The 25,891-nt window shown below is 36.5% G+C and overlaps 2 protein-coding genes and 1 pseudogene across 2 annotated transcripts in view; 2 read left to right on the top strand and 1 right to left on the bottom strand.

Annotated features, from left to right (window-relative positions):
• Nucleotides 1-3,461: 3,461 nt before the first annotated feature.
• On the bottom strand, nt 3,462-11,294 carry LOC111151794 (zona pellucida binding protein 2). The gene is made up of 8 exons (XM_022509995.1): nt 11,246-11,294; nt 11,035-11,100; nt 9,788-9,913; nt 8,556-8,717; nt 6,229-6,447; nt 5,518-5,600; nt 4,393-4,573; nt 3,462-3,815 (listed from the first exon to the last, which is right to left on the bottom strand). The coding sequence occupies exons 1-8, from the start codon at nt 11,292-11,294 to the stop codon at nt 3,721-3,723; spliced, it is 981 nt and encodes a 326-aa protein (XP_022365703.1). The 3' UTR covers nt 3,462-3,720.
• A 3,996-nt stretch (nt 11,295-15,290) lies between these two features.
• LOC111151473 (IKAROS family zinc finger 3) overlaps nt 15,291-25,891 on the top strand; it is a 92,939-nt gene continuing 82,338 nt past the window's right edge. Inside the window, exon 1 of the mRNA XM_022509484.1 lies at nt 15,291-15,445. Within this exon, the coding sequence (XP_022365192.1) occupies nt 15,439-15,445 (7 nt within the window). The 5' untranslated portion in view covers nt 15,291-15,438. The remainder of the gene's footprint in view (nt 15,446-25,891) is intronic.
• Nucleotides 25,463-25,671, top strand: LOC111151474 (annotated as a pseudogene).

Below are 25,891 nucleotides of genomic sequence, written 5' to 3'. Positions count from 1 at the left end.
TTCGGCAAAAACCTCTTCTCCTTGTGTGGTTTTGTAGTTGAGTGAGAAATTACCCCATGAACAACTTTCCTTGGCACCCTGAAGGGTGGGTCTCTGGGAAGTTACACAGAGTGAATTTCCAGCATCAGTGACTTCTGCCATTCAGTGACCCATGGTTGTGCCCTCTTCAATAAAGTCTGGATATCTGCTCTGGGAGATGGTGGCTCATTCTTGGACACTCTATCTCAGTCCTAGTGGCAGTAGCTGCTCTTTATATCTGCTATTCCTATATTCTTTAGGGTTCTCTTTATATCTTCCTAGTCAATTCCTTGCTATTCTAACTCCCTGTTATAATTAATACTTCTTTAAACTTTTCCTTCCAAATTACTTTGTGTTTTCTGTCTCCTAAGAGGATCATGACTGACTCACATATCTACAATGTTAATACTAATACTAAATAACCCTATTATTAAAACCAGATAATGATATTACAAGAAAGGAAAACTGCAGACCAATATGTCTCATGAACATAGAAGCAAGAATCCTCAATAGATGATTAATAAATCAAATCCAACAGTGTATAAAAATAATTATATACCATGACTAAAAGAGAATTTATTCTAAATATGCTGGGATTCTTCAACATTTGAAAATCAATTAATGCAATCCATCTCATCAACAGGTTGAAGAAGAAAAATCATATGATCACATCAATAAATGCAGAAAAAGCATTTGGTAAAATCCAATACCCATTCATGATAAAAACTCTCAGCAAAACTAGGAATAGAACAGAAATTCCTCAACTTCATAAAGAATATCTATTAAAAAAACTACAGCTAGCTGAGAAATAGGATGCTTTCTCTCTAAGATCCAGAACAAGGCAAGGATGTCCTCTCTTACCACTCCTATTCAATACCATACTGGAAGTTCTATTTAATGTAGTAAGACAAGACAAGAAAGTGAAAAATATACAGACTGGGAAGGAAGAAACAAAACTGTCTTTGTTCATAGATAAGATGATTGTTTACATAGAAAATCCCAAAGAATCAGGGCACCTGGGTAGGGCAGTCAGTTGAGTGTCTGACTCTTGGTTTCCACTCCAGTCGGTTTCCAATCTGATTGTAATCTTGGGGGTCATGGGATGGAGTCCAGAATCAAGCTCCATGCTCAGCGCAGAGTCTGCTTAGGATTCTCTCCCCATCTCCCTCTGCCCTTCCCCCATGCACACACATGTGCACATGCATCATGTACCTTTCCTCTCTCTCACAAATAAACAAATCTTTTTTTAAAAAAGAAAATCCCAAAGAATCAACAAAAAGCATCTTGGAATTAATAAGCAATTACAGTAAGATCACAAAATATGAGGTCAATATACAAAAGCCAATTGCCTTCCTAAATACCAGCAATGAATATCTGGAATTTGAAATGCAAAAAATACAATTTAATTTATATTTGCACCCAAAACTTTAAATATTTAGACATAAATCTAAGAAAATATGTACAGGATCTATGCGAGGAGAACTACAAAACTCTGATTAAATAAATCAAAGAAGATTTAAATAAACAGCTATTCCAGGTTCCTTGATAGGAGGACTTGAGATATTTGTCAGTCTTCCCCAATTTAACCTACAGATTTAATGCAATTCCAACCAAACTCCCAGCAAGTTATTTGGTGGTTATCAACAAACTGATTCTAAAGTTTATATGGAAAGCCAAAGATCCAGAATAACACAATACTAAAGAAGAACAAAGTCAGAGGACTGATACTAACCAAATTTAAGATTTACTATTCGGCAGCACATATACAAGATACCATGGTACTGTGAAAGGATAGACAAATTGGTAAGTAGAGCAAAAGAGAGAACCCAAGCATAGACCCACACAAATGTAGTCAACTGATCATTGACAAAGGAGCAAAGGCAATTCAACAGAGGAAGTATAGTCTTTTCAACAAATGATGCTGGAACTGGACATCCATATGCAAAAAAAAAAAGGAATCTAGACACACAACTTATACTCTTCATGAAAAACTAATTAATGTTGCACTTAAATGTAAACATGAGACTATGTAACTTCTAGAATATAAGAGGAGAAAATATAGATGACTGGGTTTGGTGACGAGTTTCCAGGTATGATGCCAAAAGCATGATCTGTGAAAGAAAAACTGTAAGTTGGAGTTTACTAAAATCAGAAACTTCTGTTTGATGAAAGACACTGTTAAAAGAGTGAAGAGAAAGAATGGGAGCAAATATTTGCAAAACATGTATCTGAGAAGGAATCTGTAGCTAAACTACACAAAGAACTCTTAGAACTCAGCAATAAGAGAATAAATAATCCAATAAAAAATGAACAAAGATCTAGACACCTAGCCAAAGAAGACAGACAAATAAGCATCAGATGTCATTAAAGAATTTCAAATTAAAACAACAATGAAATTTTACTACATACCTATTAGAATGGCAAAATCCAAAAAACAGAAAATACCAAACACTGGTGAGGATGAGAGGCAACAAGAACATATTCCTTGCTGGTGCGAATGCAAAATGGTAAACCAATTTGGGAGATGGTTTGGCAGTTTCTTACGATACGTAATCTTACCATACAATCCAGCAATCACACTCCTAGATATTTATGCAGCTGAATTGAAAACTTAAGTCCACACAAAAACCTGCACACAAATGTTTACAGCAGCTTTATTCATAATCACCAAAACCTGGAAGCAACCACAATGTCCTTCATATATCCATACAATGGGATATTATTCAGCAATAAAAAATGATCAAGTCACAAAAAGACGTGGAGAAACCTTAAATGTATATTGCTAAGTGAAAGAAGCCAGCCTGAAAAGACTACATATGGTATAATTGCAAGTACATAACATTTTGGCAAAGGCAAAACCATAGAGATATTTAAAAAAAATCAGTGGTGTCAAGAGTTCTGAAGCAAGAGGGAGAGATGAATAGGTAAAAGCACAAGGGAGTTTTAGGGTAGTGTAACTATTCTGTATGAAACTGTAATGGTAAACACAAGGCATTATGCATTTGTCAAAACCCAAAGAACTGTATAACACAAGGAATGCCTTAATATAAACTATGAACTATAGTTAATAATAGTATCAACTTTCTCATTAATTATAACAAATGTATCACACTGATGCAATAGGGTAGTAGGGTATATTGGGGAGGGGTGAGGGAATACTAAACTCTATGTAATATGTGCTCAATTATTCTATAAATCTGAAACTATACTTTTAAAACTAATTATTTAAAAAACAAACTAATAGCAAAGGGACCAAAAGAAACAACTTTTTTTGGTTCTAATTACAAAGGTAGTATATATGCCTTTATATCATATCAGAGTGATTTCAAACAAATTAATATATGGAAAGTATAAAGTTTTTATTATATTATACTTTGCTACTCTTCTTGACCTTAATATAGTCTTAGGTACAGAGCAACAGATTCAGTTTGTAAACAGCAAAACATATTTCTTTCAAAATCATCCACTAATACACTTTCCTTTGTCCACTGGAGATACTAAATTCCTTCTTAGAAATGCCATGTCAACTATCTTTTTAAAGTTTCTAAAATGTATGTTTTCCAATGTTTTGGTCTTATTGGTCTTACTTAATGAATCTTTGATGCTCCGGGATGTGAACAAATTATGTTATGTTCCCCACCTCCACAAGCAAGTAATAATACTTTCACCTCTAGTCTTCATAATACGATTTTTGTTTGAAGTTTATGTGCAAGATTTAGCTCCATAAACACGGATGGAAACACAGCTCTGACAAGTAACATCAACATCAGGACTAAAAGTCCCTGGACTACAAACCACTGCAGAGGAAAAAAACATGGATTACATTATTATCATTTCAGTTAGAGGTATTTTATACCAGTAATATAAATCTGTCTTCAGTATTACACTGTTTCTATACCTATGTTATACTGAGTAATATTCAGCCAATTAAGTTGTGGAAGATTATTTGTGAGTTTGAAACAATTTAATTTGATGATCTTAAAGGTAGGAGAAAGTTGGAATCTTATTTTTTTAATATCAGCATTTTACAGTATCTTCTGCAATGTCCCATTTATGAATTCCTATTTCTAGTTTTCTAGTTTCTGTTTCCAATTCTGTTTTCTAGATAGGATTATTCTGTTTTTTTCCTTCGTAGCATAGCGGCTTAACTCAGAACACTATAAAAATGTTTTATAACACAGAAGAGTGCATTATGAAGAATTAATACACATAAGAATGATTATATTTAGAAATTTGGTCTTTGAAGTTTTACTTCCCTTTAACTAAATATAACGTATTGTGAAAGAATCACTACATTCAATCATCTTAAGGGAATTAATAATCTATTCTTGACTATATAACCTAAATATTTAGATATTTAAATTTTATAATTACCGCAACAGCTAGCGCAATTACTGTGTAGACCTTCATTTTTTCCAAAGCCTGGACGACAGCTATCCATACGTACTACTTGAAAACTGTGGTCCACAAAATGCATAGCTGGTATAGTTTTATTAAAGTCATGGTAGTAAATATATGCTTGGCTCCGGAAAAATTCTTCTATCCGATCTCTTGCCTAAGATTTTAAAATACCAGAAGTACAATTACTGAATTGTGAACCAAATTTATCCTCCAGTATTGGAAGCAATGAAACATAGTAATAAGCATGTCATGCTTTATCCAACAGATGAATTCCTGAAAAGTTGTGTGTTAATACTAAAATTAGTCTAGTCTTGACCTTATCAATTATTGTCAATTCATATGTACAATAGTTAAGAAAAATTAAATTGAGGTTTAAATAATTTGCAGCACGTCTATTTCATGTGTGGATAACGGAGAGTTCATTATTTCTAATTCCAAAGAGGCAAGCCAAATGGAAACGAAAACTGTTCTCTAATCAGCATTACAAACCAGTGATGTAAATTTTATTTTTTGAACACAGAGTTTAATAATAACTAATACTAACTTAGTGCTTTCCATAAGCCATGCACAATATTAAGGGTATGGGCTCAGGAACTAGGTCAGGAGAGTAAAGGGATTTTTTAGACTATGCCCTTAGCCTCTGAGAATGGCAGAGGGGAAGCAACTATTATGACCAGCAGAGATACAATTTTGGAAGAACTACTGTTTAACCTAGGATTACATGGTTGTGGGGCTGTTCTTCAAGCTGCTGCTTAGTTACCCTCTGGGAAACAAAAACCAGAGATCCATCCTTCCAACATAGAAAAAATACATATTACTAACCTGGGGAGCTATATATTATTCTAGATGTACTATTCCAAAACAAAACATCTGATAAAGCCAAGACTCTCTGCTTAAAAAACTGAAATCAAAAATCAATAATACTTTATATATTTAAAAACAATAATTTAAATCTACTTGCTTAGAATGTCTACTATTAATATTCACAACATGGAAAAATCTATTTTTGAAGAAATGTTTAATAAGAAAGTATTTACAAAAATTTTTACATAGTTTATTAGTTATTTAAATACTTCCCCCCTACATTGAAATTCTCACCTGGAGGATATTATGATTAGTTATATCTTCACAGTCGGCAGAATCGTTGCATGCACCTTTCCACCCTGGTGCAAAAGGATTAACTGGAGAGGAAAAAAAATGATATCTTCACAAAAGAATTCTAAAAAGTTCCATCCATTCCAATAAAGCTTTGAATGCTGAATTCAGTATGTATCCATGCATGTGTTTAATCTATCTAATCCTAGTAATAAAGTGCACAATTTGAATAACTTATACATTATGATTTCACTCCATCTGGGGGCTAATCAAAGTAACTACAAGGCTTTAAAATAAATGGAAATCAATTTTGTTTGGGTCCTCTCTTTTATTAAGTTCTTCTCAAAAATACAATTTAAATTTTCAGGAATTTATAAATTAAATATTAGCTGCATAGAATTTATAAAATGATAGTGACTTCTAAAAGATAAACAACAATATTGGGGTGCCTGTTTGGCTCAGTCTGTACAGCATGTAATTCTTAATCTCAAGGTTGTGAATTCAAGCCTCACAGTGAGCGTGGAGCCTACTTAAAAAAATAAATTAAAAAAAAAAAGGTAAGTAACGATATATCATTGTTTAAAGTAAATAATATATTAAAATTTAAAACCTTAACCAGGCTAGAACCAACAGTATACTTTAGTGCTTAACAAATATTTAAGGCCTATTTTGCAAGATATCTCACATTAAAGAAATGTTAAATTTTTTTCTTACCTTGAAAGGCTATAAATAGCTCATGTACGAGGCCATGTTTTGGAATTTTAACAAAATGGCATTTATATGATGGTTCTACGACATGGCATGACAAATCAGAGATTAAATTATCCAAGATTTTCTTCAGCACTCTAAAAAGCAGGTCATTGTATCTTCCTTCACAAGACTTTGTGGTAAAACGTACAGCCATCTGATATGAATAATCAGGTTCCCGATAGGCTATAAAAAAAAGATGAGAATAAAAACAATTGTGCTTACCATTGTGCTACTAAACAATTTGCAAATAATATGTAATATTAAATCTCACTAATCTTGCAAATTAGCATAGAAACTTATCTAGTAAGTTTTATCAGTTTGTCCTAAAAATATATACAAAACTAATAACTTTAATGAAAAAAGGTTGTTTTCTGAGAACACAGGCAGCAACCTCTTCGACCTCAGCTGCAGCAACTTCTTCCCAGAAACATTGCCAAAGGCAAGGGAAACAAGGGCAAAAGCAACTACTGGGACTTCATCAAGATCAAAAGCTTTTGCACAGCAAAGGAAACACTCAAAAAAACCAAAAGACTACTGACAGAATGGGAGAAGATATTTGCAAATGACAGAGAAAGGACTAGTATCCAAAATCTATAAAGAACTTATCAAACTCAACACCCAAAGAACAAATAATCCAATCAAGAAATGGCCAGAAGACATGAACAGACATTTCTGCAAAGAAGACATCCAGATGGCCAACAGACACATGAAAAAGTGGTCAACATCAGGGAAATACAAATCAAAAGCACAATGAGTTACTGCCTCACACCAGTCAGAATGGCTAAAATTAACAAGTCAGGAAAGGACAGATGTTGACGAGGATGCAGAGAAAGGCGAACCCTCCTACACTGTTGGTGGGAATGCAAGCTGGTGCAGCCATTCTGGAAAACAGCATGAAGGTTCCTCAAAAAGTTGAAAATAGAGCTACCCTATAACCCAGAAATTGCACTACTGGATATTTACCCTAAAGATACAAGATCCGAAGGGGCACGTGCACCCGAATGTTTATAGCAGCAATGTCCACAATAGCCAAACTATGGAAAGAACCTATAAATCCATCAACAGATGAATGGATAAAGAAGATGTGGTATATATATACAATGGAATACTATGCAGCCATCAAAAGAAATGAAATCTTGCCATTTGTGACAACGTGGATGAAACTAGAGGGTATTATGCTGAGCAAAATAAGTCAATCGGAGAAAGTCAATTATCATATGATCTCCCTGATATGAGGAATTTGAGAGGCGGGGGGGGGTTGGGGGGTAGGGAAGGAAAAAAATGAAACAAGATGGGAGCAGGAGGGAGACAAACTATGAGACTCTTAATCTCACAAAACAAGCTGGGGTTCCTGGGGGGAGGAGGGGTGTGGGGAGGGTGGATGGGTTATGGACATTGGGGAGGGTATGTGATATGGTGAGTGTATGAAGTGTGTAAGCCTGACAATTCACAAACCTGTACCCCTGGGGGAAATAATACGTTATATGTTAATAAAAATAGTTTAAAAAACCAGTATGGTACTGCCACAAAAATATACACAGAGATCAACAGAACAGAAAAGAACAGAAAACCCAGAAATAAACCCACAACTATATGGTCAATTTTTTTTTTTTTTTTTAGATTTTATTTATTTGTCAGAGAGAGAGGGAGAGAGAGCAAGCACAGGCAGACAGAATGGCAGGCAGAGGCAGAGGGAGAAGCAGGCTCCCCACCAAGCAGGGAGCCCGATGTGGGACTCGATCCCAGGACGCTAGGATCATGACCTGAGCCGAAGGCAGCTGCTTAACCAACTGAGCCACCCAGGCGTCCCCTATATGGTCAATTTTGACAAAGCAGTAAAGAATATGTAAAAAAGAAAAAAGAAAAATCTTGTTTTCATCTGATACATTATCTACTCAGTAGAAGAGAAGAAATGGCTGGATATATAGATAAGTTAACAGTATCAGAAACAATAAGATGGGGGAATGTCTTAATTTGCAGAAAGTGTTATTGTTGTCAGTATAGTCCAATGAAAAGGATGATCAATTTGCTTTTACAGAATTAAACATCAGTTTTAAATGACCTGGCAAAATTGTGGTAAAGTAGATTGTACTTGCATACCTAGATGGTGGTAAGTGAGAAGCTAAAAGAGGATATTTAGGACACACTATCTAGATGTCAATTTATGAGTTTGCATGGCCAAATATGCCAAAATACTCCATAAGTCATAATAATTATATATAACAGACTCATTTTCACTAAATTAAGAGACTATACTTAATGTATAAGTTAAAATGTGCCCATATTCTTACCAAAGATCATAAAGTCGTATCTCTGCTTTACTACCGTTTCTTCTTGGGTTTCTGCTTTGACAGTCTTATAAGAAAGAGTACATGTGTAAAGTCCAGACAAAGCCTCCTGAAAATCTTCCATCTTCAGCTTTCCTGTTTTAGTTATATTTATTTGATTATTTTCTAAACAGAAATAGTAAATTACTTGGTTATTTAACATATAACAATTCAAACATTATTTTGTAAATGGGGTTATAAACACAAAACTTAAAAAATTAATGGACTATTTAACTTCAAGAATTCAAAAAAATCTTAATTCTGTTATCTCTATGGAAAACCACATAAGTACACTTTTAAAATATATTTTGGGACGCCTGGGTGGCTCAGTTGGTTAAGCAGCTGCCTTCGGCTCAGGTCATGATCCCAGCGTCCTGGGATTGAGTCCCACATCGGGCTCCTTGCTCATCAGGGAGCCTGCTTCTTCCTCTGCCTCTGCCTGCCATTCTGTCTGCCTGTGCTTGCTCTCTCTCCCTCTCTCTCTCTGACAAATAAATAAATAAAATCTTAAAAAATATATATATATATTTTGGTTTTCTTTAATTCATTTCTTGGCCTCTAATTTCATTTGCTTTATGCTGGTAATTTAGTAAATGAGATTACACTACTCTGTAGTACTACACAATTTCCTCATATAGCTCAGAAATTAATAATGCTAATACCCCAATACACCTTCTAACATCATGAAAAATTCCACATTAAATACTTCATCTCCAAGATAGATGCTACAAAGATAATTTTTTAAAAAGATTTTTTAAAAATTTGTTTGACAGAGAGAGTGAGAGAGCACAAGCAGGGGGAGTGCAAGAGGGAGAAGCAGGCTCCCTGCTAAGCAGGGAGCTGGACTTGTGACACTGGGATCATGACCTGAGCAAAAGGCAGGCACTTAACTGACTGAGACACCCAGGTTCCCCAAATTTTAGGTTTTATAAAAACTTTTGAACTAATATAGCTCTGGGACGTAGGATAAAAAAATCATTGCTTCAGCTTTTTTAATAAAGAGAAAATAAGGCACACATCAAAATATAACATGATTTGCTCTATCGAAGTATGGAGCAGGTGAAACTCCATATCGAAGTATGGAGCAGTTAAAATTAAATTTCAATTTGTTCATCCCAATAAGTCACAGTGCTTTTCTTTAAATAAAAAAAAAAGTCCCTATCATTTAACGAAATAACTAAGATCAAATAAATTACCTGTTAATGGCTTTTCATTAGGCCCGATCCATGAGTAGGTGGGGTCCACTGTTTCTTTTTTAGCACGTTTAAAATCCATACAGGCAAGGATTGGGCTACTGTGATGTAATTTTACATATATTTTCACTGTGACAAAATAAAATAATATAAAGCAAAATTAAGAAATACACTTCCTGCCATTTTGTCCCAAAGACATACTGATTAGCTCTTTTTGGATTTCAGTATTTTAAAAATCAGCATATCATTATAACACTTAGAATGTTAATATAAATTTCTTCTCCTATAAGTTTTTAAAACTCTAGACTGATAGTATTCTTTATAGTTATAACTATAGTTTTGCTTATAAAATGTACATAATTATAGTTTTGCTTATAAAAATGCACGTTATATATTTAATTCATTTTAATGTACAAATTCAGAACTCACTTGAATCACAATTCTTTGAAGGGTTAGTAGAATTCATTTAGAGATCAGAAAAGGAAACTATTCTCAAGATAATCACTGTCATCCCTAAGAGGAACTTGATATTTAACTATAAACGTCCTCTTTTGGGAACAATAATTAAGCTTATGTGGGGGCATACTAGAAAGATTTTCTGCAGTTACCTATTCTGTTTCGGATCTGGTAGAGGCAGCACCTTGGCTTCTACTTCGAACCCAAGCAGTCCCACAAGATGCTGATTTTAAATCTACTGAATACCAGGCCCTAAACCTACAAAGAAGATACAGTCCCACGATTTGGGGGCGAGGGGGGCGGGAAAAAGGGGAAGGCCTCCAAACACGGAGAGACCCCAAACATGACAAATGCTGTGAACTGGCCCCAAATTATCTAAAGTTAGCCGAGTGACCAATTTTCCTTGGGGAGTGCCGCTAAGTGTCATCACAGTGATAAACGACATTTGAGCTGAGCCTTAAAGGATGTGTAGGAGCTCCAAACAGAGGGACTTGCAGCCCTGGAAATCACTCTGAGCGGGCCCTGCGCGTTGGAAAGCAGCAGAGACACCTGGAAGTGAGGTGGCATCAGAGAAAGATCTGGATTGAAGCCCAGCTCCTTATGAGCTGTGCGGCTTTAGGCGAGGTGATAACACTAAGGCATCACTGTAAGGATGAAATGATGCGAGGGCCAAGCACCAGGTGGACGGGCAGTGAGCTCTCTCTCCCTTTCCCTTCGCTGGAAGAACACTAAGCAGGTCCACTGCACACCCGGCTCTTCTTATAAGACTCTGCGGGTGAAGAGCTCCTTAGTACCTGGGTGTCCCGGCTTGCCATAAATGAGGCCTTTCCCGGTACGTTCAGAAGAACGCTGCCATCCAGCTGTGGAAGAAAGAAACCACTGACTTTTTAGGTAGAAGGGGAGCGGGGGCTCAGAGTAGGGCAGGGCTCGGCAAAGCGGAGGGGGCAGGACTGGGAAGAGGGGCCAGGCGGGCGGAGGGGGCCGGGCAGGCGGGAGGAGCCCCACCTCCAGTGAGGTACCAGAGCACCGCGGAGAATAGGACCCACGCTCGCATCACGGCTCAGGGGCTAGCTTCGCGGGAGGCGTCGAGGGTCGGGCTCCTTCCTACCTCAGCCCAGGCCCAGCGCCTCCCCATCTCTCCTCCACAGAGCGGAGCAAACCGCCGGGGTCAGCTCCCCTACCCGTCCGTCGCTACAGCGGGAGCGGACGCGCAGGAGAGCGCGTGCGCGCTCCGCCGCCTCGAGAGCGGGGGCGGGGCGGGCGCGTGCTGGGCCCGATCACGGGAAGCGAGCGCCCCGCCCCCCTCGCGCGCATGCGCCCTCCCTCGTGCGAGTGCCTCGTGCCTGGCGCCATTTTCCCGCGCTCTCTGTGACTTCTTTCTTTGAGTAGCACCCCCTAGCCCCGAGAGAAGGAAAGGGTAATATTAAGGAAGCCAAACCGTCGCGATTCGGTTATTTCCTTTTTTGTAGGCTGAAGACGTCCAGGAGAGGAACAGTGTGGATTCCATGTAGGACAATGGGGTAAGGCGCATAAGGCTGCAATTACATTAGAACTGGAGGGAGGGAGAAGCGTGTTAAGAATTTACTCCTTACAGGAAGCAAAGAGCCTGTGGGAATTTCTGGTGCCTTGCTTCTCATGAATTCTGCCTGAGGTTGTGTGCAACATCTTTTCCAAACTCTTCCACCCAATTTTTACGTAACTGCATTTTCTAGACCCCCAAACGAAGAACCCGATGAACCACTCGTGCGTCAACAAGGCGTCCCCACCCTTTCCCACGCTAGAGGAACATTTAACCTTTAATTTTCCACATCGAGTATGAGACGGCTTTGGGAGACCCCCACCCCATGCAAATCTACCTGGGGTCGTGAAGAAACCTTGCTTTTGAAAAGGGCCCCAATCGAAAGGCAAGATTCCCCCAAGTCTGCTTTTCCTGTGGGGACGGATGACAGATGAGTAAAGATCACAGAGGTCGGAAAGAGACCATGCCCGCGTCTTCCATGGTTCTTTCTTGGCGACCAGTTTGGCGGCCTGTTTGTTGTCTATTTCTTGGCAGCGGGACACCCTCAGGGGTGGTTTTGAGTAGGCCGGTGGGTAAAGAAACCAAGGTTCAGACAGGGTGCAGAATGATTATTTTGGGTGAGATCAAGAGTTTTCAGTTTTATTTCCTTTGAGCCAAGTCAGTACTTGGACTATCTCAGATGGTCCAGGAGCAAACTTTGTCAGTGATTTCATTTTTAGTCACTGTTAATTATACCTACGTAGCTTAAGCCATGAGATGTGATTCAGTGAGTCAGATCCACCCATGTCGGTTACTGTGTCTAGATTCATGGTTTAGTCTCAACTGTTCTCTTCCTTCTTGAGGTGGTGATGATGAAGACAAATTTAGGGATTATCTTGAATTCCCTAGCAGTTTGACATTTCAGTTTTAGTCAAAGTACATTATAAGTCCACAGCGGTTTTTTTTTTTATTAGTTTCCCAGTTATTAGAAGCAATTGATTCTTATAAATACTGTATAATAAACTTTGAATACTGTGAGATGAGACAACCGAATGAGTAGTAGTAGTAGTTTGTTGAAAGTACCTCTCCATTCTTTTAAAATAAACTTTTAATTTTAGAACAGTTGGGTGGCTCAGTCCTTAAGCATCTGCTTTGGGCTCAGGTCATGATCCCAGCGTCCTGGGATCCAGCCCTGCATCGGGCTCCCTGCTCAGCGGGAAGCCTGCTTCTCCATCTCCCATTCCCTCTGCTTGTGTTCCCTCTCTCGCTGTGTCTCTCTCTGTCAAATGAATGAATAATGCCTTAAAAAAAAAAACAAGAACAGTTTTAGATCTACAGAAAAATTGTGAATGTAGTACAGAGTTCTTGTGTACTCCCACCTAGTTTTCCCTACTAATGACATATTAGTATTGTACATTTCTCACAATTAATGGACTAGCATCGATACATTACTATTAAATAAGGCATCTACTTTATTTAGATTTCTTAGCTTTTACTTAAATGTCCTTTTTCTGCTCCAGAATCCCACCCAGACTCCCACACTACATTAAGTCATCATGTTTTCTTAGGTTCTTCTTGGCTGTGACAGTTTCTCAGACATTTCTTGTTTTTGACAACCTTGAGAGTTAATGACAATTTTGATGCCATTACCTGACCTTGACTAGTTAGGTACTTTGCAGAATGCCTCTCTACTGGAATTTGTCTGACATTTTCTCATTATTTTACTAAGGGCATAGATTTTTCAGTAGAAGACTATGGATATAAGTGCCAATCCCATAACATTGTATAAGGGTATATACTATCAATGTATTTTATCACTGTTGATGTTACCTTGGTCACCTGGCTAAGGTAGTGTTTGTCAGATTTCTCTTCTTCAAAATTATTCTTTCCCTCCCTAATGTACCATACTGTTTGGAAGGAAGTCACTATAGGAAGCCCACACTAAGGAGTGGGGATTATGCTCCACCTCCTTGAGCGTGGAGTAGCTACATAAATTATTTCATCCACCTACTTTTTATTTATTCCCCTAAGTACCATTCTCTGGAGTCTGAAATACTTCATTTTGAACTAATTATTTACAGAGTAGTAACACGTTCCACTGCTAAGTATAATAACAGTTTTACATCCTTTTAATAACCAAATAACTATTCATCCTTAAACCATCCCTGTGAAATTTTACAGTTCCTCTTCTGCTACTTTTGATGTGCTATTTTTGCTTTTAGAAACTAACAAACAACAAATTTCCCCTTTCAATACTATAATTAGACCTGGTTTTTAGAGTATTTCTCCAAAATTGATATTATCCCATAGAACTCTAACCCATACAATCTACAGAGATACCTCCATGGTGTCATGATCTTAAAACAAAGACAATGCAAGCTGTTTACTCAGGAAAAAAAAAAAATCACCCACTACACATAAATGTGTATGTATATTGACACACACACATGTATGTTAACCTTCTATACCAAGGCATATTTAAAATAAACTAAAATTCATAAATTACAATATGGACACTTTAGTTTGTAAGTGTGGGTTTCTTCTGATATGGTCTGCTGATGCACAACCCCCCAACCTTAAGTCTGAAATAGATTTGTATACAGTAACAATGTAATTTTCTAACAAGGGTGGAAGTGACCTTTTTGAGAATCATTCACATGTTGTCCAATTCAACACAATGGATATCTTTATAAGGATTCACCGGAACAATGTCCCTTAGACTTCAATGTGAAGAAAAGTTCTGCTTTTGAAAAATTGTCATACGGGCACTTCCCCTTTCCTTTTCCTATAGTCAAATTTGTGCGTTACCTCTATAAAGCAAGAAGGATACTAGGGAAAGATGTTGACTGGTATGTTTCTGTGCAGTAACATACTTTAATTAATTTTACTATCTTATCACACTCTCCCCTTAGCTCTATTTTCTTTACTTACTTTTCTGATCATTGTATGTATGTATATGTATATGTTTTTTGTAAGCTGTCTCAGATCCTACTTGAAAGAAAGCAGAGTAGTAGAAAATAAACACATAGAGTACATAGTAAGTGAAAACAAAAGTGAGAGAATTTTTGCTTCCCGAAATGAAAAAGTTGATAAAAGTGCCCAAATCCCTTTGAACTGTCTTAGAGTTTTCTGAAAACTTGGACCAAGAATTATCATGTGAAAAGAAAAACAGGAAGAAAAACATAAGACTTCAAACGGAGTGAGTTCTCTTTGACGATATTCATTGCTATCATCCCCGAATCTAGACCAAAAGTTCCAGATCTTGTTAAATTTAAGACAAACCTCTTTGAACTTAAGAAAACAATCCAGATCGTCCCTCCCCCCATATATTACCCTCCCATCCATTATCCTTCTTAAATAGATACTTTGGGACAACTTGATGCGCCATTTCCATCCTATCTGATTCTCGGGTTTGACATTCAAAAGGGGGCTGGAGGTGCGGAACCTCGGGCTCTCCTTGGTGAGCGTACTTTAAAGCCGCCGCCAGCCAGCGCCGCTGTAACCCCGCGCACCGGCCGGTCGCCGGCTCCTGCCCCTTTGAATCTGCGCCGACGCGGCTGCTGGATCCTGGGGACTCCCCACGCCGGGAATCTCCCGCCAGCTGCGCGCTGCGTCCCGGCGACGGCAGGAGCACGTGGAGCGGCCGGGGAGCCAGAGCACAACTCCAATCCAATCCAGCCCAGCCCAGCCCGGCGGCGAGATGGAAGGTGAGCCTCCAGCCCGCTTCTTTTCTAAGGGGTCTTTGAAAAGTTCGACCGGTGCTCGCAGCAGAGAGAGTTCCTTCTGAATCTCGGTTTTGCTTCTATTTATTTCTTTTGTCAAAAGTAAATATGAGGTATTTCAGAAGGCAAAGCGTGTCGGTTCTCAACATCTCTCATACTGCCCCCCCAACCCCCACCTAACTTTGGAAAGTGATAACTTCTCCTCAGTTTTATGTCTTAAGGGTTGTCAGACATGAGGGGTCAACTCGAAGTCTGCAGAGGAAGAGTACTTGTGGGGCGTCCCTGCAATGGCAGCAAACTGGGTTGGAATCACTGATCTTTTTGGATGCTTTTTTCCTCCATGGCCTTAGTGTCCATTGGAATTATGCTAATCTGAGTGACTTCTTTAGAATGAAACATGACAGTTTTTTTCTTCAAAGAGTAAATGTTATCATATGGGAAAGGTAAATTTTTATGTGGTTGGCACTGGTGGTTCCCTTGGAACTCTATCTTTTAATGATCTTTTTTTACCCAAAGCAAAAATCAAGCTCCATTTAAAAATTTCATTTGAATTAATTTTTAGAATCGTGAAACTCCTCGTTTCTCAAAAATGTTACAGTATATACTTACTTGGGTAACTAAAATTTCACACTACTATTGTAAACTTCTCAGTGGTCTTTTCAACAAGTGTTTGTAAAACCTTGAAAATGGCAGATGCATTTCAAGTTGGGGAAGGTGATGATATTTCGAAGATCAGAATTTGTGAGAAACATATTCATTGTCTTAATAAATGAGATACTGACACCTAATAAAAATGTTAATTTGATAAATATTATGAATAGCATGGATTTTTCCATAATAATAGAAGGATTTTCTGTTGTCAATTAACCTTGATCTTTGGCAACTCTAAACCTAGAGTATATGAAGTTATTTAAATTTGATTAAATATTTTGGGATACAAGGTATAGGAGGTAGAGCCCCCCCACACACACATAATATCATTGAATGCAATATTACGATCCTGAAGTATTTACCTGGGTATGCTTACAATTTTTCTAACTGCTGTGGCCCATATAATTTTTTTTTCTTATAGAATGCCAAACAAGTCAATGCATTTAGTATGGATATGGAAACTTTTAAATAGCCATTATGAATAATGCTTCAGGTGTTTTCTCTTATGAAAAACTATGCTATTAAATTTTAAATTATTGGGGTTTTAAAGTGCTCTAAAATTTGACATTGTGAATATTTAAAAATGGTTTATGAAGTGTAATTGTTAACATGTAAAGGTCTGGTTGTCCAAGAACAGGAAAAAATTAGGTCACTATACATTACAAAAAAATAATTTTAAAAACTCTCATGCTTTCATTATTATAGATGAGTTGCTAAATTTGTTTTTGTGAAGTTATAAATCAATATTCAACACCATTTTTTCTTAGTCCTTTCGCTTCTCCAGACTAACATACAGAATAGTGTAAATCTGTGGGAAGGAGAATATTTCCTAGTAAATGTTAATACACCTGAATTCATTTAATGTGAAATAAAGAAATTACTAGCTTAATAGCATAGTTTGAGATAGTAATGTCCCTAACAAACTTTTAGATAAGCCCGAATAAAGACTGTTTAAATAAGAAAGGAATGAACATTTGTATAGAATTTGAGTTAGAATGTACAAACTATAAAGAGGGAAAGATGGGATATAGGATGTAGGCAGTGATCAGTTGTGTGTTTAGATGTCTAGATTAAATTAATAGGTCCATAGAGATGGATAGTATATAGTATGCTTAATGTAAAAACTTCAACACTTACATCAAAAAATAAAATTTAAAAATGAGTAATGATGTGAATTTGGCTTTTCTATCATCAGGTCCTTGAAGATGGAGTAGTTGATGTAGCAAAATATCTAGTTCATTATAGCTAACAGATTGACTAATCTGGCGCATGTGCTTGATATTTAAAATATTTTTATATTATCTTGACATTTTGAACTCAAAATACAGAGATTTGAACTACAGTGTATATTTCTCATTTCTTTTTTTTTTTTTTTTTAAGATTTTATTTATTTATTTGACAGATAGAGATCACAAGTAGGCAGAGAGGCAGGCAGAGAGAAAGAGGAGGAAACAGGCTTCCCACTGAGCAGAGCCCAATGCGGGGCTCTATCCCAGGACCCTGGGATCATGACCTGAGCCGAAGGCAGAGGCTTTAACCCACTGAGCCACCCAGGTGCCCCTATACCTCTCATTTCTTGGCAGTATGAGAAAGTAGAATACTTTATGGAATACCTTTATTTTCTGTCTAATTTGGTGATCAAATTAACATGCTACAGTTTATTGTGAAATGTAAAGCTGTTTAGTCAGTCATTCCCTCAGCATATAAAATTTTTAAATTCATTCTTCAGCAAACATTTATTGAGACATTCTATCTGTGAAGATGTCAGATGACATAAGCTTTTGAAATTGAAATTTTGTCATGTAAAAATGAAAAGTTAGTACATATAATAAATAACTCAGGAACTGTAACTCTTTTCTTTTCTCACAATCTGTGATCTGAGATATTTTCTATCCAAAGACTCTTGATGTTGCTAAATTTTGTTATTTGTGTTGTAATAGCAGTAGTTCTTCTGTTATGGTTGAGAAATGAGGTTGTTCACAAATAAAAATGTCATAGGTATTGACATGTTTCTTATTTAATATAAAACTTTTCTATTTAAACTATATTGGATAGAGATCTTTCTAAGTGTATTTATTACACAACCCCCTGTCTTATAAACAAAGTACACAAGAGATAACTTTATCTTGGTTACCCTGGGTTACTATTCTGACCATCAGGTGGTTTATTATTATTCTATAATATAAACTTGCAGGCGTTTTGAACTGTAGAGTTGAATGCCCCCACACTAAATATTCTAGGGTTATTGAACAAATTTTGTCTTCTTCTTGATGTCAGCTTCTGCTTCTTACCACATGGCTTTTGTGGAAGCAATTTTTCATTTCTAATTCCCTTTCTGTGCTCCGGATGGTTGCGTTTACAGAGATATAGCCTCCAAATGATGGAGTTTACTGAGCCCTCCATTATGAGCATATGAAGGATGAGATGGTAAAGTTCAAAAGAACAAAAGCTACAGAAAGGCCACAGAATCCTGATAGAACATAATTTTAGAAGATTCCTGTTTGTGCTTTCTATGATCCAACATGGGATTTCACACTTTCCTCACTGAAGTCTTCAACCCATTCTATACTTGATTATGCTTACTTGTCCTTCAAGATTCTGCTCAGGCATCATCACCCTGAAGGCTCTGCAGATGCCCTCCTTCTGATGACCTTCTCTGGTGCCTTCTGGTGGTCACCCTACTGGTCCCTCACCTTCTTCCACCTAAGCTAAGAGCCTTTCCTTTCTGTGCCTATTTCTGCCAATTGTATTGAAATTATTTATTGATTTAAGTATTTATTCCCCCTGGTCTTTCCTTCTAGAGGGCAGAGAATATGTCTTATTTTTGTGTACTTAGTTCCTGGAATAGTTCTTGGTTCATAAAAGAACCTCAGAGTTTGTTGCATTCAATTAAGAAAATAGTGCTGAGGGGCACCTGGGTTGTTCAGCCTTTGCCTTCGGCTCAGGTCATGATCCCAGGGTCCTGGGACCGAGCCCCACATCAGGCTCTCTGCTCAGCAGGGAGCCTGCCTTCCCCTCTCTCTCTGCCTGCCTCTCTGCCTACTTGTGATCTCTCTCTCTCTGTCAAATAAATAAATAAAACATTTAAAAGAAAAAAAAAGAAAATAGTGCTGAAAAGCAACTTCTGTTATGTTTATTATGATGCCTTTTATTTGATTAATTTTTATGAGTAGTAGTTTATTGGTGCTAGCAATTTTTTGACAGAACTCAGAAAAATTTAAAGTATTTAATTAAACAGTATAACAGAAAAGAAAGCCAAGAAAACAAAAATGTTATTGGGTTTTTTGGCTAAACTATCCCTAAAATCAAATGTAATCTATTAACTTTATATTGACAGATTTCAGGATCACTTATTAGTCCATTAAAATATGGATCAAATATGAACAGAATTTTGCTTTCTCAGTCAGTAAGATATAGATGATACCATAAAATTAGCGTACAACTTTCCAGTAGTACCTTTTTATACATTATTATAAACTTGTCAGTATATTAACTGTATATATTCACTTATTTAGGACTAAAAGATTATTCATACATCTTTTATTAGACATCCAGTGTTAATTGGCACCTGACTCAAGCTATAGTTCTAGATCATGTATGAGAAGAACTGAGAGATTAATACAGAAACCTGCCTATAGTAGGTGCTCAATAAAAGGATTATTTTGTATTAAGAATTCATTAATTATTTTGAAAAGAGATCCTAAACATCACAAGGACATAGAGATCACTCTGCTACCTAGCATTTAAAAAATACAAATTTTTACTAACTGGTGTATTTATTATTTTTTTTAAAGATTTTATTTATTTATTTGACAGACAGAGATCACAAGTAGGCAGAGAGGCAGGCAGAGAGAGAGGAGGAAGCAGGGTCCGTGCTGAGCAGAGAGCCTGATGCGGGGCTCAATCCCAGGACCCTGGGATCATGACTTAAGCCGAAGGCAGAGGCTTTAACCCACTGAGCCACCCAGGCGCCCCCTAACTGGTATATTTATAAAAATTAAAAACCATAAGGATGACTCTAAGGTCTTTTGAATCTCTAAAAAAAAAAGAAATAATGAAACAATAATTACATTTCTATTATATGTAGATTATTTTAAATATGACCAATGTATACCTTTTGGTTATTATTACTATATAATTATCAAAACACCTTAATTCCCACGATTTTGAATGAGATAATTTTTCAGCATTAATGGAAATCTACTTTCTGCATCCAAAATTACAATTCTTAGAGTCCAAAGTAGTGTAGAGTAAATCAAAATAATATGGAGTTGATACTGGATTATAGTGGATATGTGTATAGTTCTTCTTAGAAGAGATTTAAAAAAAAAATAGGTGTTTAATAGTGGATCTGAAATAGAATAAAATGTGTTTATGAAACAATACTCTTTACTCACTGTCAAAAATTTAGAATCAGTTTATCTCCCAACTTTTTATATCAATAGAATTAGCAACATATCACAAATTGTGTTTATTAATATATGTTCTTAGAGCTGAAATTTTTGGCACATCAGATTATTTGTGGGTTTATACAGAAACTTTTAAAAAATAAACAAAACTGAAATATTTCCATAGCATCACTGATGAAACAATATAAAACTATATTTTCTACTTGTAACTCTTAGTTATCTAAAGATTATTTAACAAGATTTCTTGCTTATTTTGGTTATTAATATAACTGTAGCTCCTTCTAGACTGTCAGGTTCCAAAGTGTAAGTATCTTTTTATCATCAGCCCATTCCTTAGCACATAGTACAACTATGGTCATATTAATTAAATAAATTAATGAATGAGTTGCCTGTGCGTTTGGTCATTTGATTATTTGTTCAGTTTCTAGGGTAAAGAAAATAAGGAGAAGAGTGACATTGAAACTAATTTTGCTGGCTAATTTGTCAGTGGAGCTGTTAAAGGTTTGGTAGAAGAGTTTAGAATGTTGGCTAAATCCAACAATATGAATACTACCATCTTTTTCTAATCCAATATTGGCTCTACTTTGGGCAGAATAATAGAGTGTCTTCTAACTTTTAGATTTAAAAAAAATTTTGCTACATTCTTTATTTCAGTGAAGCACTGTACTTTCCACAATAAACTATTTCTTTATAATAAATGTTTTAATTCTTAAAATTGACAACATATTTCTCTTAGTTTGAGTTTTCTATTGCAGCACTATCAGCTCACTTGCAAAGTGATACCTATTTGAAAGACTATTAACTTATCAGAATATTTGGCACATCAAAATAGTTTCCTAAAATAGTAGTCATATAGAGTCAGTGGATATGAAAAAAAGATCATGCTCATAAACCTGTAAATAGTTTATAGATGTGGAGTTACATCACAGCTATATATAATAGCTCTGGTCTGAAAACTGAAAGTTGCTAATTTTTATGCCTAACAATTAATCATTTTTGTTATCATCTGCCTTTATCTCTATAATTAGGAAATCACTCACTAATAGCCATTAATAGTTGATTTTATGCTTGCATACGATGTAGACAGTACCACAGATGTGCATCAGAAGCTAACTTGATTTAAATTTTATTTGACTTTCATGAGTATCATTTACCAAATGCATTGAAGATTATCAATGTATAAATTTATACTCTGACCTCAAAATAAAGCTTTTTTTTTACCAACTCTTTGAAATATTAACATTTTATAAATGTGACGAGTAAGATTGTGGTTCGGCACCTGTATTTTTTTCCTGTGCATAATTGCTCATGTAAAAATTATATAAGTAAGAACATCATCAACTCTCCTATTCCCTCTATTTAACTAAGTGCTCATAAAGGCTCAGACTAATGTGCTTGGAACATGCTTTTACCACAGTGTAGTAATCAACTGCTCAATAATAAGAATGTGAGCATGGTAATCATGATTCTATATTATAAATTTTTAAAATACTTATTGTAAGGTTGGTTATTTCTTGCTGATTTTTATGTTCATAATTTAAAAATGTAAAGATTAGGTATTTTTAGTGACTCAACTTTGAAAGAAAGGTTATTTTTCCATCCTCTTTCAAATCTCAGGGAATAGTTTAAAAACTATTCTGAAATAATAAGATGAAACACTTGCAAGTGGTAACAGTTTTTATATATAAGCATCTTCATTTCTTTTCATATTGACAAATTAAAAAAACACAGTAATAATGTATTTATTTGAAGCTGATATAAAGCTGTAAGTTTCATCTATATCTATAGATTTTTGGTTTTTGTTTATTAAAACAGCTTATTGTTCTCATTGTTTCACCTTTCAGTAATTACTATATATTTGAACTTACTGTATTGTATACTACTAAGATACCACTTTATCTGTTTTATGTATGGTAATCTATGTAAGATTTCATTTGAAAAATGAAGTGCTTCTTCAAAAAAAGTTTAAAAACTACTGGGATAGAAACAGATACTTTTTAACTAAGTAGTCTCTGGAAGCCACTGTTGTTTAAGATTCAGCAAGTTCTGTAGAAATTATGAGTGTTAGAAATTAAACCCCTTCCCTTTGGCTCTACAACTTCCTTTGTTAAGACTAAGGTTCCTAACTTCATTTTGGTACTGTGAATATTATGCTGTATCATTCAGTCCTTGAGAAATAGCTGGCCCATTGGCCTACAAGAAATAGTTGTCTAAAGCAATTGTATGCCAGCAGATTCAAGGGGACCAGGTGAGAGAGATTATTTATAACTGGTGTAAGCCACTGATACTCTTCCTGTCTTGGTTTGAGAATCATTTCAGTAGGACAAAAGACTTCATGGACCATCCTGACCAACACACTTCTGCTTGCCACCATAAAAACAAAATTCCCCAGAATTAATGGGTAAAAGAATTAGGATATGTCGCCATTTTAACATTTTTCATTCATTCTAGAAAGAAGATTGTGAGCTTGTTTGGTAAACAATACTTCAGCAAGATAGGCCATTGGCATTTATGAATATAACCTTCTGTTTTGACTCTGTGAGTGGCCTGAAGGAACACAAGAATACATGGAAATTTGTGAAGATTTAAATAGGATAATGTATATAGGAGTCCTACCACAAATTTAATTAGTAGTACTGAGAAACCAGAGTACACAAGTATATAGCTTCTATGCTAGCCTAGCCAACAGTATCCACGCACATCTTAATCAAAGAAATTTGGAGTTTCTCAAAGGACTCCACAGTTTTCCATTGCAAACATCGATGACCTAATGTGGTCCTATTTGTCCCAAACCTAAGCAAACCTAGGGAATTTTTACAGGTAATCTAACTTAGGGATGGAGACATACTCTGTATAATGGAACAATAATGACTTAAAAAATTTTATAGTAAAAATTAGTGTCATGCTTATAGATCTTGTGGCAAGTACTCTATTCAATGACACTGATACTATATGATGACTCCTTGAGGTATGCCATGGTCCATTCAACAAGAATTGAATGAGACCAGGAGGGAGACAAACCATAAGAGACTCTTTTTTTTTTTTTTTTTTAAAGATTTTATTTATTTATTTGTCAGAGAGAGAGAGGGAGAGAGAGCAAGCACAGGCAGACAGAATGGCAGGCAGAGGCAGAGGGAGAAGCAGGCTCCCCGATGAGCAAGGAGCCCGATGTGGGACTCGATCCCAGGACGCTGGGATCATGACCTGAGCCGAAGGCAGCTGCTTAACCAACTGAGCCACCCAGGCGTCCCACCATAAGAGACTCTTAATCTCACAAAACAAACTGAGGGTTGCTGGGGGAGGGGGGTAAGAAGGGGGTGGTAGGGTTATGGACATTGGGGAACGTATGTGCTATGGTGAGTGCTGTGAAGTGTGTAAACCTGGCGATTCACAGACCTGTACCCCTGGGGCTAATAGTACATTATATGTTAATAAAAAAATAAAAAATTATATTAAAAAAAAGAATTGAATGAGACACACAAAAAAATGACAAAAATTTATTTTTATCAACAGAACACGCTTTTATACAAAAATCTTTTGTGGGACAGATGCAAGGGTGATGTTCCAGTTGAGATGAAGGAGAGAGCAACAGACTACTGTTAGCCCTTTTCTTCTCCTGAAACAGAGTGGCACCTGTGGGAGCCCTCTGCCGTGGAGTTCCATATTCGTGGAGTTCCATAGAACACATTTTGAAAACTATGGATTCAGACTGTTACATGTTTTTTTTCCTACTGGTAACCCTGTATCTAAACTTACTTCCTTCAATCCATTTTGAGGATTGCTGCCAAAATGATCATCCTAAAATATCAAGTTACTCCCCTACTGAAAAACCATTTTAAGGATTTCTTAGTGGGGCATTTAAGAAAATCCACAATGTATCTTCAATATACCTTTCCAGTGGTGTCCTCTGTCTCTACTGTTAGTGGGCTGGTTAGTGGTCTCTGAACATGCATTACTTTTCCTAACCTCTCATTTTTTTAATGCTGTTCAAATCCAGCAAGTCCAAAAACGAATTCATCTCTTCAACCCAAACTAACTTCTCCTGACTTCCCATCACTGTTAATAGCACCACAATCCCATTGAAATCTTTGTTCATTCATTATGTTCTATTGCAAATGCCATCCCTTTTAGGAAGCCATCCTTCATTCCAGTTTGGAGTTTTTCCCTTTTTCTGAAACTCAGTAGCTTTTTATGTCTAATGAGTGTCAGAATCTAACTCCATTTTATGGATAAATAGTATTTTTGCATGGTTTCAATACAGTCTAAATTGTCTAAGAATGCAATTACTATATAAATGAATGGAAGATGATTCTTTATTATGTTCAGAGCCAAGGCTCTTTTGCCATTATTGATGGAACCTGTATCCTTCTGTATTTTTAGGTCTTGCATTCATGGTGATTCTACAAATATATATACTACTTTATTATCTGTTCTAAAATAATTGTGCTGGTATACTTACCTATTGAAGGCAGAGGCTTTAACCCACTGAGCCACCCAGGCGCCCCTATACTTACCTATTGAAATACAGATTACTTTATTCTCATTTTTCACCTTTGCTTGACAAATGTGGCTTTATTAAAAGCTTAAAGGGGTGCCTGGGTGGCACAGTTGGTTGAACCTCCAACTCTTGGCTTTGGCTTAGGTCATGATCTCAGGATCCTGGGATCAAGCCTCCTGTCGCACTTCATACTCAGGGTAGAGTCTGCTTGGGATTCTCTCTCCCTCTTCCTCTGCCTCTCCCACTCATGCTTTCTCTCTCTCTTAAATAAATAAATAAATAAACAAATAATTATTTAAAAAAAGGAAAAATCTTACATGTATGGATGGGTTGTATTTAATTCATGATGATAAAAGAGGTATTATAAAATATTTTTCTAAAAGGGGGACACTTCTTTCCAGATCATTGGCTGTGTGGGTGAGGGTAGCCTGAACTAGGGGTTCTGTGCTGAGATGCTTCAAAGCCTTGTTAAAAATATTTGGGTCCCCTTGAAGCCCTACTATACCCAAGTTTGCCAGGAGATTTGGGTAGGAATGGGGTTGATGGGCTTCATCATTTATAAAATCAGGAGTGCTGATAAAAGAAGTAAAGCCTTAAAAGCTTTGAATCCTGCACCTGCTCATGGTCACCATTAACCAGCTTTACTTGGAGTACACATCAGATGGCACATTAGTCTAGCTATAAATCTCAGAAGTTCTGTTAGATGGGAACATAGAGTATCGCTATACACTTGTAGATGTGTTGTTTCCTTTGTGGTGCAAATAAATATAACCATGAGGTGCAAAAAAATAAAATAAAAAACAAAAGGGGGATGGGACGCCTGGGTGGCTCAGTTGGTTAAGCAGCTGCCTTCGGCTCAGGTCATGATCCCAG

This window comes from Enhydra lutris, unplaced genomic scaffold, assembly GCF_002288905.1.
Source record: "Enhydra lutris kenyoni isolate GAN:26980312 unplaced genomic scaffold, ASM228890v2 scaffoldscaffold26, whole genome shotgun sequence".
NCBI classification, from domain to species: Eukaryota; Metazoa; Chordata; class Mammalia; order Carnivora; family Mustelidae; genus Enhydra; species Enhydra lutris.
This window is presented reverse-complemented; position numbering and strand designations above follow the sequence as displayed.

Excerpts from the sequence above, each read along its gene's own strand:
- LOC111151794 (XM_022509995.1), bottom strand. The coding sequence starts at position 11,294 with ATGCGAGCGTGGGTCCTATTCTCCGCGGTGCTCTGGTACCTCACTGGA. Across the intron at positions 5,601-6,228 it reads GCTATTTATAGCCTTTCAAG|TTAATCCTTTTGCACCAGGG; the intron begins GTAAGAAAAAAA and ends TTTCCTCTCCAG. Across the intron at positions 4,574-5,517 it reads CTAATCATAATATCCTCCAG|GCAAGAGATCGGATAGAAGA; the intron begins GTGAGAATTTCA and ends TTAAAATCTTAG.